The sequence below is a fragment of the Somniosus microcephalus genome, chromosome 19, assembly GCF_052327205.1.
Source record: "Somniosus microcephalus isolate GS21.2 chromosome 19, FLI_Smic_1.0, whole genome shotgun sequence".
Classification (NCBI taxonomy): domain Eukaryota; kingdom Metazoa; phylum Chordata; class Chondrichthyes; order Squaliformes; family Somniosidae; genus Somniosus; species Somniosus microcephalus.
In genome coordinates, this window is record NC_141005.1 from 68,086,688 (window position 1) to 68,109,891 (window position 23,204).

The window sequence follows — 23,204 nt, forward strand, 5'->3', positions numbered from 1 at the left end:
TACTTTCACTTTCATCTTTGAAGCTATTAAAAGGTAGAAATGTTGCCCGGCAGCAGATTCACAGAGGGACACAGAGACAGGCCCCAAAGCCTGGGACTCGATTTAAAACATTGCCCGGCAGCAGATTCACACAGGGACAGACAGACAGGCCCCAAAGCCTGGGACTCGATTTAAACCGCCCGGCCCAAAACAGCCCTGGCAACGCCGGGGCCCCCCCCCCCAGCTAGTGTGTATATATATATACGCCGTTCAATATATTTCAATGTCGAGTCTCTCAGTGAGTTTGCGTTATTGAGCAGCTTCTGGAGGAACAGGGCATCTCCGACAGCAACTTCTTGATTTACACATTCAACAGCACAGCGGTTGGTGGAAGTTGATGCCCGATTTACACATTCATAACGGTGAGCGCAGTTAACCTCGCGCTTATTTCTACTGCAAAATCTGGCCCAATAATACATCAAGGGGTTGATAAACTCAAGTCATTTATTGTGACCTGACCCCCCAATGTTAGTTACCTCCTTGAATCACCTGTTTTAATTTAGCCGGAATGAACTTGTGGTAGTTTATTCACTTTTGAGTTTTTGACTTTTGCTGGTGCCATATTTCATAGTGGACATCAACTCGAGGTCATCCTTGAGTATAAGCCCAGAATTTGAGCTGAAGGATATTCTCACACACCCTGTCCACTTCACCTCCAATTGGAGAAAATGTCTGTTTTCTAGGCTCTGTGGAGGAGCCGTTCTATCTGTGTAGGGGGAGGGGTCAGAGGCCTATTGGTGTCTTTGGGATCAAGTTAGTTCCAAGAAGGTGCTGTAATTGTGCAGCAGATAGTGTAGAAATATTTTAGGAAGATATTTGAGGGAGTAGGTGATTGAGGGGGATTGGATTTTGAAAGTGACCAGATTGACTGCAGAATCTGCTGATGGAAAATCCGAATGGAGTTGATCCTTTGTGGTAGACTCAGTAATGTATGATGGGACTTGAAGACCAGACCAGGCCTGTCCTGGGAAGGAAAGAGTAGAGGGGCACACCGAAATTCTTGCCACTCAACTCCAGATAACCCTGCAAGCCAACACCCTAATGGAGAGGTGGTCAACCTTTCAAAGCTTGAGTGAGAAAATAAATTGCATACTGGCAAAGAGCTGTAAGTTTGAAATACACTGATATTCTGACTGTAAACTACAAATATACCGGGCCAAAAAAATGTAAATTTAGTTCATCTATGTGACTTTGATTTTCTTGTTTCAAACTGTTTACTTAAAATCTGAATTGTATTCTCCGATACCCCTCTATTTGCCCTCTTTTTCCCTGTACTTCTCTCCCCTCACACATTCTCTCATTCTGTCTCTTTTGCTCTTTTCCCCCTCCCACTTTCTCCCTTTCCTTGTCTCTCCTATATTCCCTCTTTTCTTGCCTCCCACATTCCCCTGCCTGAGACTTTCTTCCCTTTCCCCTCCTCCAATTTCTGGCAATTGTTCCTCCATTCCATCTGTAGTCTGCTGCAGGGGCAGGTAATGCACTGCATGTTTGGCTGTTGGGGTTAGTACATTGTTGTTTCCCATTTGCTCCTTTGCTGGGCTCTGAGTAGAATTCGAAGTATGGGATGTACAGCAAAACGTACAACTATTAAGCTATAGAAGAGCAGAAAGCAGCTCCAAGTTGTTGGTCAGTCACCCTACCCTGACAGCTGGGACACTTGAGGGGCTCAACACGTTCCTCCTTCAGCACTGTTTTATCACAGCCTCTCTAAGTTATCTTTCTACATGAATATTTTTTCTTAAGCAGTTACAGCAGGATGAGATGTGGCAGCAAAGTACCCTACTTACTAGGGTTAAAATTCTCAAACTTTTTAAATTAAATACATGAGCAAAAGTTCCTCTTCTGTTTGTGTCATGTTCTTTGGTCTGAACTGTAAACATTCACTGATCTGTTTCATTTGCAGGATCCATCCAATGTGGACAAGTTTAATGTTTCAAACTTTTTCCATGTCAAAAATGACCTGAAGGTTCCTGATCCAGGTAAGGAATCTCTCGCACTGATGGTCTTAGATATGATTGTTGGATTTAAAGTAGTGTCATTCGATCGTATAAGTCTTTCACAGAAAACTTTTCATTATAGTCACATTCCCTTAAATGCGCATACTTGCCTGTTTGCAAGTGAAATGGTATGGAAGGGTATATACAACGCAAATATAGGGGCACATGTGGCTGCATGGAGCCTATTATAAAGCTACCACTTCTATGTTCTGGTATTTACAGAACGCCTCCAATCATACATATCCCTTTGAATGTCAAATAGTCTCACACCAGAAATTCACAGCAAATGCGAGTGAGAGAGAAAATTGTTCCTCAGACGTTTGTTCACCTGAGTTGTGCAGAAAGAATAACTATGTCATAAGAATATAAGAAATGGGAGAAGGAGTAGGCCATATGGCCCTTTGAGCCTGCTACACCATTTAATAAGATTATGGCTAATCTTCTACATCAACTCCACTTTTCTGCCTTTTCCCCATGTCCCTTGATTCCCTTAGTGTCCAGCATTTGGCCCTCCGTTCACCATGACATTTCTACAGCTACTGATCTGCTCAACCACACCCTCACCACCACCTTTGATGCCCTAGTCCCTATTAAAACAATTACTCTCTCTCACCCTGGCCACTCCCCCTGGTACAGCCCTCATCTTCGCTCCCTTAAGTCCAAGGAACGCAGACTTGAATGGATATGGTGGACAATTGGTTTAGCCATTCACCGCCAGATCTGCCTGGACCACATAAAGCATTATCGGGTCCTGCTCTCGTCTGCCAAAATTGCTCACTATTCCAGAGTTATTCTGGAATGCAAAGATAAACCCCGGCTCCTATTCTCTACTGCTAACCGTCTTCTTAAACCCCTCTCCCCTATCCCCTCCACCCTCCTCTCCGACAACAAGTGTGAGGAGCTCATGGACTTCATTGTCTCTAAGAGTCAGACCATCCATTCAGCTGCCTCTGCCACTTCCCTTCCTTCCCCTAGCCCACTGGGCCAAACTTTCTGTAAGATTCCCCCCTGCCCTAGTCCTGAACACTCATCTTTCTCCAGTTTCTCTCCAATCTCCCCTCATGACCTCTCCGCGCTCATCTTGTCCATGAGACCCACTTCCTGCTCCCTCGACCCTATTTCCACCAAACTGCTGACCACCCAACTTCCTTTTCTGGCTCCCATGTTAGCTGACATTGTTGATGGTTCTCTCTCCTCAGGTACTGTTCCCCTCTCCCTCAAATCTGTCGTCATCACCCCTCTCCTCAAAAAAACAATCCTTGACCCCTCCGTCCTTGCAAACTACTGCCCCATCTACAACCTCCCTTTCCTCTCCAAAGTCCTTGAATGTGTTGTCGCCTCCCTAATCCGTGCCCATCTTTCCCACAATTCCATGTTTGAATCCCTCCAATCAGGTTTCCACCCTTGCCACAGTACCGAAACGGCTCTCATCAAAGTTACAAATGACATCCTTTGTGAATGTGACAAAGGTAAACTTTCCCTCCTTGTCCTTCTTGACCTGTCTGCAGCCTTTGACATGGTTGACCACTCCATCCTTCTCCAATGCCTTTCCACCGTCGTCCAGCTGGGTGGGACTGCCCTCGCCTGGTTCCATTCTTATCTATCTAATCGTAGCCAGAGAATCATCTGCAACGGCTTTTCTCGCTCCCGCATCATTACCTCTGGTGTCCCCCAAGGATCTATCCTTGGCCCCCTCCTATTTCTCATCTGCATGTTGCCCCTTGGCGACATCATCCGAAAACACAGTTTCCACATGTACTGTTTCCACACCCAACTCCACTTCACTACCACTTCTCTCGACCCCTCTACAGTCTCTAAATTGTCAGATTGCTTATCCGACATCCAGTTCTGGATGAGCAGAAATTTTCTCCAATTAAATATTGGGAAGATCGAAGCCATTGTTTTCGGTCCCCACCACAAACTCTGTTCCCTAGTCACTGACTCCATCCCTTGCCCTAACACTTGTCTGAGGCTGAACCACACTGTTTGCAACCTTAGTGTCATATTTGAACCGGAAATGAGTTTCTGACCACATATCCGCAGCATAACCAAAATCGCCTATTTCCACCTCTGTAACATCGCCCGTCTCCGCCCTTACCTCAGCTCATCCATGCCTTTGTTACCTCTAGACTTGACTATTCCAACGCACACCTGGCTGGCCTCTCACATTCTACCCTACGTAGAGGTCATCCAAAACTCGGCTGCCCGTGTCCTAACTCGCACCAAGTCCCGTTCATCCATCACCCCTGTGCTCGCTGACCTACATTGGCTCCCAGTTGAGCAACGCCTCAATTTTAAAATTCTCATCCTTGTTTTCAAATCCCGCCATGGCCTCGCCCCTCCCCATCTCTGAAATATCCTTCAGCTCCGCAACCCCCCCCAAGATATCTGCACTCCTCTAATTGTGCCCTCTTGAGCATCCCTGATTATAATCGCTCAACCGTGGTGCCTTCTGTTGCCTAGGCCCCAAGCTCTGGAATTCCCTGTCAAAACCTCTCTGCCTCGCTTACCTCTCTTTCCTCCTTTAAGATGCTCCTTAAAACCTACCTCTTTGACCAAGCTTTTGGCCACCTGCCCTAATTTCTCCTTATGTGGCTCGGTGTCAAATTTTTTGTCTTTCAATACTCGTGAAGCACCTTGGGACGTTTTATTACGTTAAAGGCGTTATATAAATACAAGTTATTGTTGTGTCCAAAAATCTAGCAATCTCAGTCTTGAATATACTCAATGACTGAGCATCCACAGCCCTCTGGGGTAGAGAATTTCAAAGATTTACAACCCTCTGAGTGAAGAAATTTCTCCTCATCTCAGTCCTAAATGGCCAACCCCTTATCCTGAGACTATGACCCCTAGTTCAACACGCTCCAACCTGGGGAAACAGCTTCTCAGCTTCTACCCTGTTTAGCCCTCTCAGAATTTTATATGTTTCAATGAGATCACCCCTCATTCTTCTAAACTCTAGGCCCAAACTACTCAATCTCTCAAAGGACAACCCTCTCACCGCAGGAATCAATCTAGTGAACCTTTGTTGCACCCCCTCTAAGGCAAGTATATCTTTCCTTAGGTAAGAAGACCAAACTGTGCACAGTGTGGTCTCGCCAAAGCCCTGTGCAATTGCAGCAAGACTTCCTTACTCTTATAATCCAACTCCCTTGCAATAAAGGCTAACATACAATTTGCCTTCCTAATTGCTTACTATACCTGCATGTTAACTTGCTGTGATTTGTGTATAAGGACACCCAAATCCCTCAGCCTACCAACATTTACTAGTCTCTCACCTTTTAAAACAATATTCTGCTTCTCTATTCTTCCTACCAACGTGGATAATTTCACACTTCCTCACATTATACGCCATCTGTCACCTTCTTGCCCACACACTTAACCTGTCTATATCTCTTTGCAGCTATTTTGCACCCTCCTTATAGCTTACAGTCCCACCTAGCTTTGTATCATCAGCAAACTTGGATACATTACACTCGGTCCCCTCATCTAAGTTATTGATATAGATTGTAAATAGCTGAGGCCCAAGTATAGATCCTTGCGGCACCCCGCTAGTTACAACCTGCCAACCTGAAAATGACCCGTTTATTGCTACTCTCTGTTTTCAGTCTGTTCAATCTATGCTAATATATTTCCCCCAATCCCATGTCCTTCTACTAGTATAAGTTCTCACTAACTCCAGGGTACAATTGTTTTATGGGAGGTCCCTTAGTATAGCCAGCACACTAACCACTGCCTCCATAAACTGAGAGTGTTGACAGGTAATGGAGTAAATCCATGGTCTACAGTAACAGTACTGACCATCTAGATCTTTAGCTACAAGCTCAGGTTTAAGATTGGGTGTAGTACTTGGCAAGTTACTATGGGTTCTGAGGCAAAGGTTGTCAGAGGAATCTAAATGAGCTACGGGGGATGATTTAAACTGCGGCAGAGTGCACGCCTCTGCCATTTGTCACACTTGGTTGAACTGGTGTAAGAGAAGCAGGACTTCAGTTATGATTATTTGTAATTTATTTCACAAAATAAAGTTACCATTATAGGACTTTGAAGTTCTACTTTAAAGATTTAGCTTGCAAATAACACTTAACACAATTGTGACTTGAACTCAACTGGATATTGATTGTTTGCTGACAAAAATCTCTCAGCTGATAGTGACCCTAAAGGCATAGGAAAGAGTGATATCATTGCTGTTGTTGGTCTGTTAGCAGAAATGGTGACGGTAAACAAAGGGATTTGGTTTCTGAGGAATAGTATCAGGCAGCCTAAGTTGACAGCATTCTGTTCTTAAATAGGGCAAGTAAGGTTACTGGAAGTAATAGGGGTATAGCTGCACAGGAGGAGGATGGAGCAGGCTGGTTGGGTGGGATGGAGGAAGAGGGTGAGGGTAACATAAGTGTGATGAGCAAAGGGTAGAGGAGGGATGGGCAAGTTGGGAGGGATAGCTCTGGGAAGAATAGCTGAGGAGGGGATGCTTTTCCAAATTTCAATTAAAGCTATTAATGTAATTACATAGAAATGAGAATGCAGAAACATGCCTTTCAGCCCAACCAATCCATGTTGGTGTTTCTCTTTCATACGAGCAGTAGTTCTAATCCTCCATTGCTGTCTTGTTCCTGTATTCCTTTTTCTTTCAAACAGCCGATCTACAAATGTAAAAACCCTAACTTAAAGCCATCAAGCCAATCCAGCTCACCTATTCATTTTGTTATTAGCACTGGAATACAACATTTTATCTATCTCTTGATTCAGTGCTGAGCCCACATCCCTCTGATGCCTGCGAATTGAGCTATCCATAAGTTCCCTTCAATGAGGGTTCCAATTGAGGGAAATAAAAATTAAATAGAACCTGTAAATCCTGCTCAAAAATGTCAAAGTGCAATTCTCTCCATCTGCTTGGTGACCCAGACTGGTCACCGGATCTTGGATCTCTGCCCGTGGTGATCTGTGACTGGCAACCAGGAGATGCAGCAGATTGGCTTGCTGTCACTTCTTCCCAACTTTCCATAGAAAAGCAATGGGGATGTACAGAAAAAAGGCCAGACACAATAGGGAATTTGCTGTATGGTGATTTTCAGAGCCAAACACCAACTCCCATAATGTCGTGGTACTTATTGCAAATAACTGGCACGGTGAGGAGATAGCTGCAGCTATAGTGTTGAACACTTCACAGAAAAGTTTAAAGCATATGCAAAGTCTTTGCTGAGGATAATTGTAATATATGTTTATGGATTTAGTGGAGCCAATTTGTTTTTGAAGTTAATTATGTTTGATTTCATATATACATTTTTTTAATAAAGAGATGCAGTTCTTTAACAAAAGTAATAATGTGGAATTAGATGTGAAAGATTTAAAAGATGCGGGGACTATTTGCAATTAATTGGGTGGAACAAAAGCTGTGGTTAGCCCATACAGAGAATTAGACTGGATAATATTCTCCCAGTAAATCAAAGCGATTGAAGTTAGTTTTTAAAAATTAAAATATGATTGTGAGATTAAAATAACATTTGGCTTATTTAATTGGGTGTCCAACTGCTTGTAAACTGATAATGCATCATAAAATGACCTTTCATCTAAATGATGATATGCTGATATTTGCCAGTTTGAAATGACAGTATTACAGACTAGCAATTATCTGTATTAAAACAATCAGTGGCCAGATTCATTCAAGTTTCTTTCATGTAGAAGATCTCCTCCATGATAAGGTGTGCGATTTAAGTGAACAAAGAAGCCTATTTTTATGGACTAATTTATCAGCCCAATCAAGCCCTAGGGGAATATCCTATCATTTTTGATAAATTGCCAATCAGCTTTATTGCCGAGATCAAAAAATTCAATCTACAGAAGTATTTTAACTACAAAATTCCAGAGTAAGTGCAGAGTGTAATGTGTTCTGACAGTATGCAACCACGTAGCAGGGCAAAGCTATACAGTGCGTTAGCCTGTGTCGCCACAGGCAGAAACTTCCCAGCCCTCTGAACTTGATGGTTCAAATTGAGCTAAAGCTTTTGAGTGAGCCTGACGTACTCTTTACCACTAAAGATGTGTGATTTTCAGCACACAACCCTGCACAGGATCTGTCCTGAGTTCATTGCTGTATTGTTGGTCAGGTCAGGGCATAGATGTGGTTCAGGTAACAGCCTCGTACCTTCTTGCAGCTGACTGAATGGGAGGGGATGGAATGGGAGCGCTTGTCAGTAGGTGATGGTGGAATTTAGTAAAATACAGGAAACTTTGGTTTATCCGGAGGCTGTATGGCCGGAAACCTCGATCTAACGGCAGAAATCAGCAGCCGTTTTGGTAGTTTTTTTTTTCTTCTCCTAGCATTTTTTTAAACAGTCAGTCTCTGGAAAGCCTCTCTGAGGCTGTTGCTAAGCTACAGAGACGCTTCCAAGGTACGGGCCTACTGTTTACAAGCTGTTGCTAAGCAACAGTGTTTGTTGTCAGATACGGAGATGAAAACCTCCATATCCTTCAACATTAGCGCTGATCTGTCCGGAAATTTTCATAGATCGGCATCACGCCGGCCCCGTCGGTGCCGGATATCGCGAAGTTTCCTGTAGCTTGAATGCACTGTGTTTCTAATATTGCACTTCATGCTCTAAATGCTCGTAGGATGTCTGAGAGATCTGCAATATTTGTATTGTCATCTTAATATTGATCATCTTGTTGAAGCGAGACCTTTGTTTCTTCTGATTTCTGCCTGCAAGTGCACTTAGCCATGCGAACCAGGAAGGTTCAAGGTTTAATCCCTGGTCTGTGGTGAATTAATTAATCTCAGATGTGCTGCCAAGGAATGGCTGGGAGCATGCTACAATGTGCATTAGCACCTCTGGGTTAGGAGTGGGGAAAATCAGGCAGCAATCCTGGTTCCCACTGTGAAGACTTGACTATAATATTCAAGATCCAGTTATCCATAGGCATTCTCAATTCCGACTCTAATGAGAAGAATGGTCAATTGGATAGGGTACGGGAGAACTGCCACCACCTATGGAAGGAGACAAAAATCGAACGGAGTTGAAGGAGAACAAGGTATTTTCAGAAGGAATCTTGGCCTTAGTGTGTGGAGGAAGCATTTCATTCCAAGAATGAAGACCCTACAAGGCTGTTTTATTTATTACAAAGGGACAACAAACATGTCTTTAGACTGGTGTGATACTGAAGTCCTTCATCACTACTGCCCCGGGCTGCACAATGTCCTGTGAAGCCTAGTCATTTATTCAGAATAACCCATCTGTTGAGTGGTTGAGCTTAATTACAATAATGAATTCTCAATAAATAGAATACTTTAATGAAAGAGATTTTTTGATAATCCAGAAATTCACATGACCTTATTTCCCCCACCAGTTTTCTGTGTACTACACAAGACCAAAGGAAAAGAATGACACTAATTTCCTTTAGGATTTCTCATTCATAACCTGTCTGTTTTCCAGATGAGGAGAAAGCAAAGTCAGACCCATCTTACTATCTCAAAACCACCAGCCTAGAGATGAATGAGACCCTGAGTGAACTGTACAGAGACTATAAAGGCGATGAAATACTGGCCTCCATCATGAAAGCACCAGAAAAGAAGAAAGTGGATAAAATAAATGCGGTGAGTTTAAGTATCCATTACATGGAGATGTAAATATATGGAGATAAAAGACTTTACATCTTTTGCCAATGAAAACACCATGTTAAATGAGAGAACCAATAGTTTTCCACTCTTTGGCAAATTTGGGAAAACAATTACTGTTGAGGGAGAACTTGAATTGATAACTGTAGCTAATTTTTTAATGTTTTAGTCTAATTAAATATAAAATAATGGGTATCTGAACGTCATTCACTTGACAGGTTCAGCCGACTTCTATTTTAAATATGTGAAATTTATGGACACCCAAAAGTGATTAGACAATCAACTTGGGGGGTTCACAGCAAATAAACTGAAAGAGCTGAAGTGGGTGATAGCTGAGCTCTTGTATCCTGGGGATAATTTACTGCTTTCAAATCGCTCCATGGTACTTAGTTTTATAATATATACTATAAAGTTTTTCAATGTCAAAGGTGTTATATTAATGCAGGTTGTTGAATAGTTTTTTTTCAGTTTTCCTTCTAAATAATCAGAGTTCATTTTAAACAGTTGAGCATCAGTGATTTATGGTGATAATCTCAAATTGGTTTTTTTAAGCTGGTGCATGTTGGGAGACCCGCTGCCACCATCAGGTGACATAGTTTATTAAAGATGCTGAGGTAAAACTTCAGTTGTTGAAAATCTGAAATCATATCAGACAATACTGGGAATGCACAGCAGGCCTGTCAGCATCTGGAAGAAAACAAAATTCTGACAAAAGTGTCCAAAACACAAATCTGCTGTTTCTCTTTGCAGATGTTGACAGACCTGCTGTTTATATCTGGTATTTTCTTTTATTATAGTTTATTAAAATACCAAATTTCTGCCACACTAGATATCCCAGATAGTCTTTGTGGTTGATTACTCAATGCGCCAACTGCATCTTCTGGTCGTAAATAGAGAATACTGGATAGGTAGCAGTGGAATGTAGTAATCATGTGAGTGATTTCCTTGCCACTTGTGCACAGTTGAGTTCATCAGGAATGAAATAAATTCCATATTCCCCAGTTACCCGCTGAATGTTTTAATTATATTTATATATTTAATGCAGATCCAGTCACATGATTCCTTTTTCTTTCAGATCCAGTAACACAATCCCCTTTATAAGCCCTCTGCTGATATCACATCAGTTCTACTATGTTATGTGTCTGCTGCATAATGTTAAAAATCCAAAACATAATATAAAAATAAAACCACATATGGCATAGGTAGATTTTCCAAGCAGTTTTTGTGTATGTGAGATACATAAATCATGTGAGGGAGAGCTGATTGTCTCTCACCACTCATGAGTTACTAGGAATACATTTTTCCATCACACATATGTATGATCTATTTACGATCAGTTTAGAATAGTCACTTTGTGCTGTACTTCAGTGGTAATCCTTATTAGCAAAGCAATTAAGAGCCAATTAAAATAGATGTTGGGGATTGCTGGATAATCTTGAACACTCTGGGATAGTTGGGGACCCAGTGTAGGAGATGAGGATTGCTGGAATCTGTTGTTAATGCTTGCTGCCGATTCCCCTTATTAATGCGTTGTAGATTAGTGGTATAATAAATGCAGACTGCTGAGAAGGACTTGATATAGCACTCTCTTTTGACCCTGCTCCAATATGCCATCCACCTTAAATTCCAAGTGCAGTTCCTTCACCTGTCTACTTCAGTTGTCCCGATCACCATGAATGCTATGAATCTCCCCTACGCAGGTCACCTGGCCACTCTGGGTTGGTGTCATCAGGAAATGTAGTATATTAGAAGTACCCTGCCCCAAATTGTTTTAAAATAGTTGGCCAAAAGAAATCCTGTGGAACTCTGCTGCTCACTCCCTGAAGTATTCCAATAATCATCACTATCTGCTTTCTGCTGCCAAACCAACTTTCAGTCTAGCAAGCTAATTTGCCATCATACCATTTGTCCTTATCACCTTAAAAAGCCTCAGGCATAAAACTTTAGCAAAAGCCTATGAAAATCCAAGTTGATGCTATCTAATTCTGATCAAATGCATTTACATCTTCAAAGAATTACAGTAGATTTGTGCCCCTCGACTTATTGTTTCAAAACCATGTAACAAGCGTTTTTGGATGCTGTGTTATTTAATGAACATTGATTGCATCCAGTAAAATGCATACAAGCACTTTCTACACTGGCAGTGTTGATCGACTGGTCTATAATTCTTTGATTCGTATCTGACAGTCATTTTGAATAATTGGATTACATTAGTTATCCTCTAGTCCTCAGGTACAGCCCTGGTATTTATAGAGTTTCTCAAAAACATTTAATTAGTCCCTTGCCTATAATTTGTCTCTATACAAATGATCAGGTAAATGCTACCCCAGGTGCTGTTTGACTTGATGGCCGGAGCAGAGTCTCTATTTGCTACTTGACCTGGTCATCATTTAAATGGATACAGGTGCTTCAGAAATGGTCATGTTCTCTAATAAATATACAAATCTAGATGATTACAGCGCACTAAGCAACTCAGTGCACTGGTGCATCGGAGACAGTTATTGCCAAATGTAGTTGCCGATTAACCGCAAGTTTATTGCTGTTATATGACAGGCCTGATGTTTTTATATAATGTAGCTTGACAAATTCCTGGAGTTTTCTGAGGATTTCCATTTCTGGTGTAATGTCATACAGATCAGCAGTGTCTTATTTCCATTTGGCAGCATGTAGCCAGCACTGAAATCTATATTAAAACAGAGGCTGGGATTGAGCATTAGTGCGCTAGAAATGAGCACGTGGACTGCTTTTCTGACTAGCATGTGTGTTAATGCGAGGAGCCTTAAGAATAAGATTGATGACCCGCAGGCTCAAGTTGCCACATGGGGTTATGATATAGTGGCTATAACGGAGACCTGGCTTAAACATAAGCAGGAATGGGATCTAAATATTCCTAACTACAATGTATTCAGGAGGGAGAGGGAAGGGAAAAAGACTGGGGGGTGGCATTTGGAGTGGCACTATTGATTAAGGATAATATTACAGTTCTACCGAGGGACGATGTACTCAAGGGTTCAAAGACTGAATCTATTTGGTTAGAGTTAAGGAATAGAAAAGGAGCTGTTACATTGATGGATGTTTACTATAGACCCCCAAATAGTGAGAAGGAGATAGAGGAGTAAATCTGTAGGTAAATTCAGGAAATGTATAAATAATACAGCAGTAATAGTAGGTGACTTCAATTACCCTAATATAGACTGGGGGAAAACAGAGTAAAGGGCAAGGAGGGTGAAGAATTCCTAAAATGTGTACAGGAGAACTTTCTTAATCAGTATGTTTCTAGCCCAATGAGGAATGAAGCAGTGCTGGATCTAGTTCTGGGGAATGAACTAGAACAAAATGAGTGTGTTGCAGTTGGAGAACATCTGGGTAATAGTAATCATACTATAATTAGGGTTAAAGTAGTTATGGAAAGGGACAAAGAAAAATCAACGGTGAAAATGCCCAACTAGAAAAGAGCCAATTTCAGTGATTTGAGAAGGGATCTAGCACAGGTGGACTACAAACAAAGATAGGCCAGGAAAACAGTAAATGAGCAATGGCAGGCCTTCAAGGCAGAGATGAAGCATATTCCCATAAGGAGGAAAGATGGGACATCCAAAGCTAGAGCTCCCTGGATGACAAAGGAAAAAGAGGTTAAAATAAAACAGAAAAATGAGGTTTATGACAAATGTCAGGTACAGAATTCAGTAGAAAACCAGGCAAATACAGAGCGTGCAGGGGGAAATTGAAAAAGGATATAAGAAGGGCAAAGAGTATGAGAAAAGATTAGCGGGTAACATAAAAGGGAACCCAAAAATCTTTTATAAAAATATAAAAAGCAAAAGGATAGTTATCGGAATGGTGTGGCTGATTAGGGACAAAAAAAGGAAATCTTCTTGTAGAGCCAGAGGGTGCGGCTGAGGTACTGAATGAGTACTTTAGATCTGTCTTCACAAAAGAATAGGATGAAGTTAATGTTGCAGTAGAGGAGGGGGAAGTAGAGATATTGGATAGGATAAAAATAGATAGAAAGGAGATGCTAAATAGGTTGGTAACACTGAAAGTTAACAAGTCACCGGTCCAGATGGAATACATCCTAGGTTGCTGAGGGAAGCTCAGTTGGAGATAGCAGAAGCTCTGACCTCAATCTTTCAATCTCCTTGGATATGGGAAGTATGCTGGAGGATTGGAAATCTTCAAAAAAGGGGGAGAGGGATAAACCTAACTGCAAGCCAATCAGTCTAATGTCAGTGGTGGGAAAACTACTAGAGACCATTGTCAAGGACAAAAATAATTCTCACAAGGAAGTCATGCTAAACCTTTACAAATTACTGGTTAGATCTCAGCAATTCTGGGCACCACACTTTAGGAAGGATTTCATGGCATTGGAGAGGGTACAGAAGAGATTTGCCAGGATGATACCAGGGATGAGGGACTTCAGTTAATAAGGGACAGTCAGCACGGATTTGTTAAACGTAAATCGTGTTTGACTAACCTGATTGAGTTCTTTGATGAAGTAACAGGGAGGATTGTTGAAGGTAGTGCAGTAGATGTTGTATATATGAACTTGCAAAAGGCATTTGATAAAGTACCACATAACAGACTTATTCAGAAAATAGAAGCACATGGTTTTAAAGGGACGGTGGTAACTTGGGTACATAAATGGCTATGGTATAGTAGCCAGAGAGTTGTGAATGGATGGTTTTCAGACCGGAGGGAAGCATGCAGTGGGATCCCCCAGGCATTGGTATTAGGACCATTGCTTTTCTTGTATATAAATGACCTGTCTTCAGTGTAGGGAGTACAATTTTGAAGTTTGCAGATGATGCAAAACTTGGCAATGTAGTAAATAGCGAGCAGGATAGTAGCAGACTTCAGGAGGACATAGACAGACTGGTGAAATGGGCAGACACATGGCAAATGCAATTTAATGCGAATAAGTGTGAAGCGATGCACTTTTGGAAAAACAACATGCAGAGGCAGTGTAATCTAAATGGTACTATATTAAGAGGAGTGGAGGAGCAGAGGGTCCTGGGGGTGCGTATTCATAAATCCTTCGAATGTGGCAGTGCAAGTTGATACGACAGTTAAGAAAGCATATGAGATACTTGGCTTTGTAAACAGGGGCATTGAATACAAATACAAGGAAGTCATGCTAAACCTTTACAAATTACTGGTTAGGTCTCAGCAATTCTGGGCACCACATTTTAGGAAGGATTTCATGGCATTAGAGAGGGTACAGAAGAGATTTGCCAGGATGATACCAGGGATGAGGGACTTCAGTTATGTGGAGAGATCGGAGAAGCTGGGATTGTTCTCCTTAGAGCAGGGAAGATTAAGGGGAGACCTAATAGAGGTATTCACAATTATGAGGGGTTTTGATAGAGCAAGTAGGGAGAAACTGTTTATTCTGGAATGCACTACCTGAAAAGGTAGTGGAATTAGATTCCATAGGAATTTTCAAAAGGCAGTTGGACATGTATCTGAAGAGAACTAATTTGTAGGGTTATGGGGATATATTTGAGGTGTGGTACTAAATTGGACAGCTCTTTCAAAGAGCCGGCACAGGCATGACAGGCTGAATGGCCACCTTCTGTGCTGTACGTTTCTATGATTATATGATTAAGCCATGTGAGTATAAACAATGATGCTGATTCCCTGCTGTAATTGGTTTACAGTGATGTCTCGCAAAATGTTGCCCCATTGTTTGCCTCTCGCATTCATGCTTTAACCTCATGAACTGATTTTATTGTCTCAACAACAGTGACTGCCCCAATGTAAGCACGGAATTGGATGCTTTTTTAAAAATGTATTCTCGGAATGTGGCCAACACTGACTAGGCTGCACGGATTGCCCAACCCTAGTTGCTTGATCCATGAATTGTTTTTTAAGCTATGGTTAATTTTATTGCTGGCCTTGAAATGCTTTAGACTTTGGGCTGAATTACTCCTGCCCCTGCACACAGATGGTCAATAAAAAGACTGCACCCATTCAAAATATGAAGAGAGTATTGATTCCATTGTTAGCTAATGAATTGGAGGTGGGGTGGGACTTATGGCAGGACTTGCAGCAAGAGTCTATTTAACATAGAAACATAGAAGATAGGAGCAGGAGTAGGCCATTCGGCCCCTTGAGCCTGCTCCGCCATTCAATGAGATCATGGCTGATCATCCAAATTCAGTACCCTGTCCCTGCCTTCTCCCCATATTCCTTGATCCCTTTAGCCTTAAGAAATACATCCAACTCCTTCTTGAATATATTTAATGAACTGGCCTCCACATTTTACAGCAAACAAAGTCTATTTACTCAGCAAGCAGAGTCTATTTAAACAGAGTCTCTGTGAACTACTGCAAACCAAACTCATGACTGAAACTATAGCAAAGCAGGATTATTTCTCCAGCAAAATGCAGTGAGTGGAGGATAGTTACATCATACAAATTATGCGTGTAAAACCAACCTCAGTGCACTCTTGAGGCGTGATTATTGGGGGAATTACCCAATCATCCCCCATTCTACAAAAACAAAATACTGCAGATGCTGGAAATCTGAAATAAAAACAGAAAATGCTGGAAATACTCAGCAGGTCAGGCAGCATCTGTCGACAGAGAAACAGAGTTAACGTTTCAGATCGATGACCCTTCGTCAGAACTGGCTTGTGGTGTCAAGTGCAGCCTTCAAATCTATACATTACTGCTGGTATTAAATTGCCAGAATTTCAAACACTTTTAGTACAGCAGTGTGCATCATTCTGAAAAGTACTTTTTTTTGAGCTGCTGCACGAAAGAGATTTGTTTTACAGAGAGTATAGCACATTTTTTGTGTCCTATAAATATGTAAATTCTGGTTAGGCACAAGCCGCAGTCCCACGGCAATCTGAAACAAACAATGTATTTTTACATTGGCATCACTGGGATAGCCCTTCCTGAAGTGTATCTACTCATTCCACTGGGACAAACCTTTACCAGCATTATTGTTCTAGATCCATGTGTTGCCCAGAAGATGATGCACCTTTGCCAGTATCATGTCTGCAGTTTCATATGTTGCCCAATAGATGATGGGACCACATTTGAATTTTGCACAACGACAGCATCTTAGGTTCACATTCCCAGCTTGATGTATGCACACATGGCTCAAATCAAAATGATGACCGTGCAGATTTACACCCCTTACAAAGTTTAAATTGCACCAAAGAGAATCTCAATTGCCAATATTTTGATTTGTATACTATTGTCCCCCTGTGATCTGATCCCGTGTTCATTGGCCCTCTTTCACATACTGGTCCTGTTTGACTTGTGTTTCATAGATCGAATCGGAATAGTTTGAAATCCTACATGATGTTTTTTTACATCTGGAGTAGTGTGTGTAGCTCCGGTCACCTAATCCAAGGGAGGATATTGTCCCCAGAGGCGACACGGTAGTCTAAAGGTAATTTTGGGTGTTGGGCATATAAGCAATGATGAAAGGTTGGTGAACTTGGGCTCTCTTTCCTGCAAAATAAAAGAAGCCTTGAGATGATCTTATTAAAGTTTTCAAGATTCTGACTGTTGACCCTGCCGAAGTGTTCGCTGTGGTGAATGGTTTAAATACCAGGGAACGCAAGTTTAAATATTTGGAATTTAAAAGAGTAAGAAGGGGCGTCGGGTGAAACATTTTCACCCAGAGAGTAATAGACTTGCGTAAGTTACCAAGGCAGGTTGCAGAAATGGACAAACCTCCGTCGCCTCCAGTCCAGATCCAAGGTCGTCCCATCCTCTGTCATCGAATTACAGTATGCAGACGACACTTGCGTCTGCGCTCACTTGGAGGTCGAACTCCAAACCATCGTCAACACCTTCACCGAAGCATATGAGAGCATGGGCCTTACACTAAACATCCGTAAGACAAAGGTCCTCTACCAACCTGCCCCCCAATTATCAAAATCCATAACAAGGCCTTGGACAACATGGACCACTTTCCATACCTTGGGAGCCTACTGTCAACAAGGGCAGACGTCGACGACGAAGTCCAACAGCGCCTTTAGTGTGCCAGTGCAGCCTTCGGTCGCCTGAGGAAGAGTGTTTGAAGACCAGGACCTCAAACCCGGCACTAAGCTCATGGTCTACAGAGCAGCAGTGATACCCGCCCTGCTGTATGCCTCAGAGACATGGACCATGTACAGCAGGCACCTCAAAGCACTGGAGAGGTGCCACCAACGCTGCCTCCGCAAGATCCTGCAAATCCATTGGCAGGATAGGCGCACCAACGTCCGTGTTCTTGCTCAGGCCAACATCCCCAGCTTTGACCACGCTCAATCAGCTCCGATGGACGGGTCATGTTGTCCGCATGCCCAATACGAGACTCCCAAAACAAGCGCTCTACTCGGAGCTCTGGCACGGCAAGAGAGCCCCAGATGGGCAGAGGAAACGCTTCAAGGACACCCTCAAAGCCTCCTTGAAAAAGTGTAACATCCCCATCGACACCTGGGAATCCCTGGTCCAAGACCACACAAAGTGGAGGAGAAGCATCTGGGAAGGCGCCGAACACCTCGAGTCTCTTCGCCGGGAGCAAGCGGAAGCCAAGCGCAGGCAACGCAAGGAGCGCACGTCAACCCAAGCACCCCACCCACCCGCCCCTTCAACCACCGTCTGCCCCACCTGTGACAGAGACTGTAGGTCCCGCATCGGACTCATCAGTCACCTGCAAACTCATTTTTAATGTGGAAGCAAGTCATCCTTGGTTCCGAGGGACTGCCTAAGAAGAAATGTGGAAAAACCATTCAAGAATCCACAGGATTGTTGGACCTAATGACTTTTCCTTGTTCTGAAAATGTATATATTTGGCATTAGAAATTTACATTTTATAAATCCAGTATCTCACAAAATCTTGATTTTAAAAGTCCATTTTCACAGTGAGCATTTACACAAAATTGAGTGATCAGTTAAGGGATCGCATTCCATTAATATCACTGTCACATACAAATGCAAATATAGGCAAATATTATATGCCATTAAACCTGATGTGCAAATTACACTTTGTGTATTTTCATAATCATTGGACTGATTACTTTTTTCTGAATTGAAACTTAACTGTCCTTTTCCATTATGCTTTTTTATTCATGTGTTTTTGTTGTGTGCCTTGAGGGAAGGGATGTCACTGGAGAATGAAACAGGTTTTCACTTTTTTGTTGCACCTAGCATCTCCATTAAACATTTCTAGGTTAGAGTAGTGTCGTTGTAGCACTCTGACCCTCTATACTGTCTGACAAATACCCCCAAACTCTGAAGAGCAGTTACAATGCACCAGCGTGAGACACATACTTTTTGCAACTGCTTCCATTATGGTCTCTAAATGAGACTACCAGTTGGTGCTTCATTGTGACCATATTGTGGTGAGCCTTGTCCATCACAGGCCTTGGCTTTTGAAACTTCCCCATCTCACTTTACTTTATTTCTCTATAATTGATGGAGGAAGGAAGGCGATTTTTATCCCCATCAATCCTGGCTGAATTCAGACAGGTCGCAGATGCAAAAGGCTATTATTTAACCCAGTCTGTGGCCCAGTCCCTCACTTGTGAAATGGTGACTGTAAAATAGAGGTGAAATTTGTAAAATAATAGAAATTACAGCATAGAGGGAGGCCCATTGCACCTGCACCAATGCTGCTACTTTGACCGGATCCTTGCCTACTCCTCGTAGTCATTTTTTTTTTTAACTTACCTAATTCCTGGCAACTGGTGGATCCACATTATTTTGTTTGTTTTCTGTTTTCTGCATTTGCAGCTTGTCTCTTTTCTTTCTTGTCTCACACTTTTGTATATATGGACCTCTTCTGTGTCTCTTCACCTCCCTCCAACCATTTGCATATTCTTTTATATCTCTGCATCAACTCACTGACCTTTTCTATCATGCTGTTAAGCAGTTTGCAGGTCAGTTAGCACATGAACTCCCTCTTTATGATCGGTGTGTTTGCTTATTTTCTCTCCACATCATTTTACTTTTTTTTGCATTTGACATCCGGCCAATGCTGATGTCATCCTTTTGCCTGTAATGTTTGCTCTCTGCCCCCGAGCCACCGCTGCTACTACATTCTCAATATAAGTGCCATTATTTTTGCAAAAATGTCATGTTTCAGGGTTTTTTTTGTCCATTTTACTGCAGAAATCTTTTGGGGGGGGGGGGGGGGGGAAAGATTTATATTGCCCGTAAATAATAAGCAATTTGTTGGCCTGTCTTGGCAATCAATAAATACCTCACACTCATTATGTTGGAAAGTCTCTCTTCCTTTCTGGCTCTGAACAGAGGGGGATAAAAGGCAGAGATACAGGCAGGCAGTCAGCCAGGTCTGCAGACAGAAAGCTGTGAGGGAAAGCTTTGGCCAGACTCTGAAGTTGCATGCAGGAGAATAGTTGGGGGTTATTTTGTTTGAGTCAACTAAGGTTACCCACTAATGTGGGAAGGCATAGAGTGTTCATAATTTTATCTTATTCTGCTAAGACAATTTGTATTGATTGAAATAAGTGAATCTGATCATAACAGTTGCTCTGTTTGTCCACCTGCTATAAAGTAAAGCATTTTAACTCTTCGTACCTGGCCGTGTCTTACTAAGTTTCAGCTGTGGCTCAGCTGGTAGCACACTCGCCTCTGAATCAGAAGGTTGTGGGATCAAGTCTCACTTCCGGGACTTGAGCACATAAAGCTAGGCTGACACTCCAGTGCAGTGCTGAGGGAGTGCTGCACTGTCAGGGGTGCCGTCTTTCGGATGAGATGTTAAACCGAGGCCCCGTCTGCTCTCTCAGGTAAAAGATCCCATGGCACTATTTTGAAGAAGAGTAGGGGAGTTATCCCTGGTGTCCTGGTCAATATTTATCCCTCAATCAACATCACTAAAACAGATTATCTGGTACGGTGGTTGTGAAATTTGCCATATAAATGCAAGTTTTTCTTTTTTCTTTCTGTAAATGCTTTCTCAGTCTGCCTTCAGAAAGATTGAAGAAGCACATGTACAAAAGGCATGCATATCCAGTTCAGATCACAAGTTGTTATTCTGGGCTACACTATTGCATAATTAAATATTGAGCAGTACAGTCACATCCCCTGTACATAAGACCACTTACAGCAGTGGCTAACATTACTGTATCCAAGAAAAAATCTTAAGGCAACACTCTGAACTTGTAACAGGCGCTTTATCAGATATCTTCTCAAAATTCACGAATCCAGCATACATCAGAATTCTGTTATCTACACACTGATTTCCTTTAAAAATTAAATTGTTAATCAAGAATGATCTGCCCTTTACAAATCCGTACTGTTTGTGCTTGATTAGCCCGTACCTTTCTAAGTGTTCACTAATTTCATCCAGTATTATAGATTCATGAAGTTTACCGACAATAACTGTAAGACTAACTGGCCTGTAAATTCCTGGCTTATCCCTTTTCCCTAGCTTGAGCAGGCTATAATATTTACTAAGCATTTGGAACAGAAAAGCCCTTACTATTTCCCTTTATGTTGACCACCAGTTTTCTTTCACACCCACACTTCACTTTCCTAATCTCCCTTTTGGTATCAATATTTTTTATATTTCTCATTATTTTCTTCTGTATTATCCCTTCCATTTTAACAGAATATTTTTTAAATGGTGAGAAACTTTCAAATGTTGGTGTTCAGAGAGATTTGGATCTCCTTGTGCAAGAAACACAGAAAGCTAGCATGCACATACAGCAAGCAATAAGGAAGGCAAATGGCATGTTGGCCTTTATTGCAAGGGGGGGTTGGAGTATAAGAGTAAGGAAGACTTGCTACAATTGTACAGGGCCTTGGTGAGATCACACCTGGAGTACTGTGCACAGTTTTGGTCTCCTTATCTAAGGAAGGATATACAGGAAACTCTCATTTAAATGACACCTAAATATCCGGAATTCTCTATTAACCGGCAAAATTCTCACTCCGAAAACAACACTTCAATAACCGGCAATGTTGCCGAGTCCGAGTCCAAGTCTCCCGCGGTGGCCGAGTTAGTCAGTGGGGGTAGTTCTCCAAACTGCTACTACTCGGCTTCTTGGCGCTGTCGGAAGTCGGAACACCTCAAAACCCCTGCTGCTGGTAGTCATTGATGCATTATGGAAATCCCAAAAGTTGGTCCAAGCAAAAGGAAGAGAGTGGTGTTAACTTTAAAACAGAAAATCGACATATGCCAACGACTAGAAAGAAGAGAGAAGCATATCAACATTATGAATGAATTCAAAATCGGTTCGTCAACAATCTACGACATCAAATCGCAGAAGGATAAGCTGCTCAAGTTTTATTCAAGCTCGGAGACATCTAAGAGTGTAGAGAAACGGCATACGCTTCGTAAGCCTAAGCTTGAAGAGCTGGATACCGTGCTTTGAGTGGTTTTCTCTTGAGTGTTCAAAGGGTGTTCCGATTTCCGGACCCATGCTAATCAAAAAAGTGAAGGATTTCTACGCAAAGATGGAGCTCACTGACAAGTGTGCTTTCTCCGAGGGGTGGCTAACGTGCTTCAAGGTACGGCACGGGATACGACGACTCAATATTTCCGGGGAGAAGAAATCAGCTGATCACGACGCCGCAGAAGAATACTGCGATTATTTCAATCGGATTGTGCAGCAACATGATTTGTCGCCAGCACAGCTATACAATGCTGATGAAACTGGCTTATTTTGGAGGTTTTTGCCAGAATCAACGCTTGCTGGGGCTAGTGAGGCTAATGCTTTAGGTTACAAGAAAAATAAAGATCGTGTAACCGTGCTAACATGTGCGAATGCTGCTGGATCACACCGGGTTAAACTTCTTGTCACTGGGAAGTATAAAAATCCCTGTGCATTTAAAAATGTGAGGCACTTAGCTGTTGAGTACAAAGCTCAAAGAAATGCTTGGATGGATAAGGAAATCTTTTTGAATTGGTTCCATCATATTTTTGTTTCTTCTGTGAGGGAACATTTCCGTAGAATAGGGAAACCTGAGGATAGCAAATGCATTTTATTGCTTGATAATTGTAGAGCCCATCCGCATGAATCCGAGTTGGTTGTGGGAAATATTTTCACCATTTATTTGCCACCAAATGTAACTTCTCTCATACAACCCATGGACCAGGGCGTTATCCAAAATCTCAAGTGTCATTACAAGAAAGACTTCCTACGTAAACTGATGAGCCAAGATGACAATATTCACGCATTTCAGAAGGAATACAATCTTAAAGATGCCATCTTTAATGCTGCATGTTCCTGGAACTTGGTGAAAGGTCACACTTTGAGACAAGCCTGGCGCAAATTGTGGCCTTCTGTAATGTTTGCTGAAGGTTCTTCTTCAGAGGAGGAATTTCATGGGTTCAATGTTCATCCCAAGAGGAGTACAGTAATGGAAATGGCTGGCATGGTGAAAAATGTAGGCCCAGCAAACCCTCTACGTCACCTCAGTGAAAGTGATATTGAGCAGTGGGTTGATGCAGATAGAGAAGTTGCTGTTGTGCATATGCTAAGTGATGATGAAATAATGGAGAATGTTTTGAATCCAAAGAAAGAAAAGGAAAGTGAGATGGAAAGTGAAGAGGATGAGATTTCTGAAGAGAAGATTTCTTGGGCT

The 23,204-nt window shown here is 42.1% G+C and overlaps 1 protein-coding gene across 2 annotated transcripts in view; it reads left to right on the top strand.

The window, feature by feature from the left end:
- The window catches only part of ppil2 (peptidylprolyl isomerase (cyclophilin)-like 2), a 189,277-nt gene that overhangs the window by 111,968 nt on the left and 54,105 nt on the right, over nt 1-23,204 (top strand). For both annotated transcript variants that reach the window (XM_085961988.1, XM_085961989.1), the window contains 2 exons: nt 1,943-2,018; nt 9,467-9,627. In XM_085961988.1, coding sequence (XP_085818114.1) covers nt 1,943-2,018; nt 9,467-9,627 — 237 coding nt within the window. The remainder of the gene's footprint in view (nt 1-1,942; nt 2,019-9,466; nt 9,628-23,204) is intronic.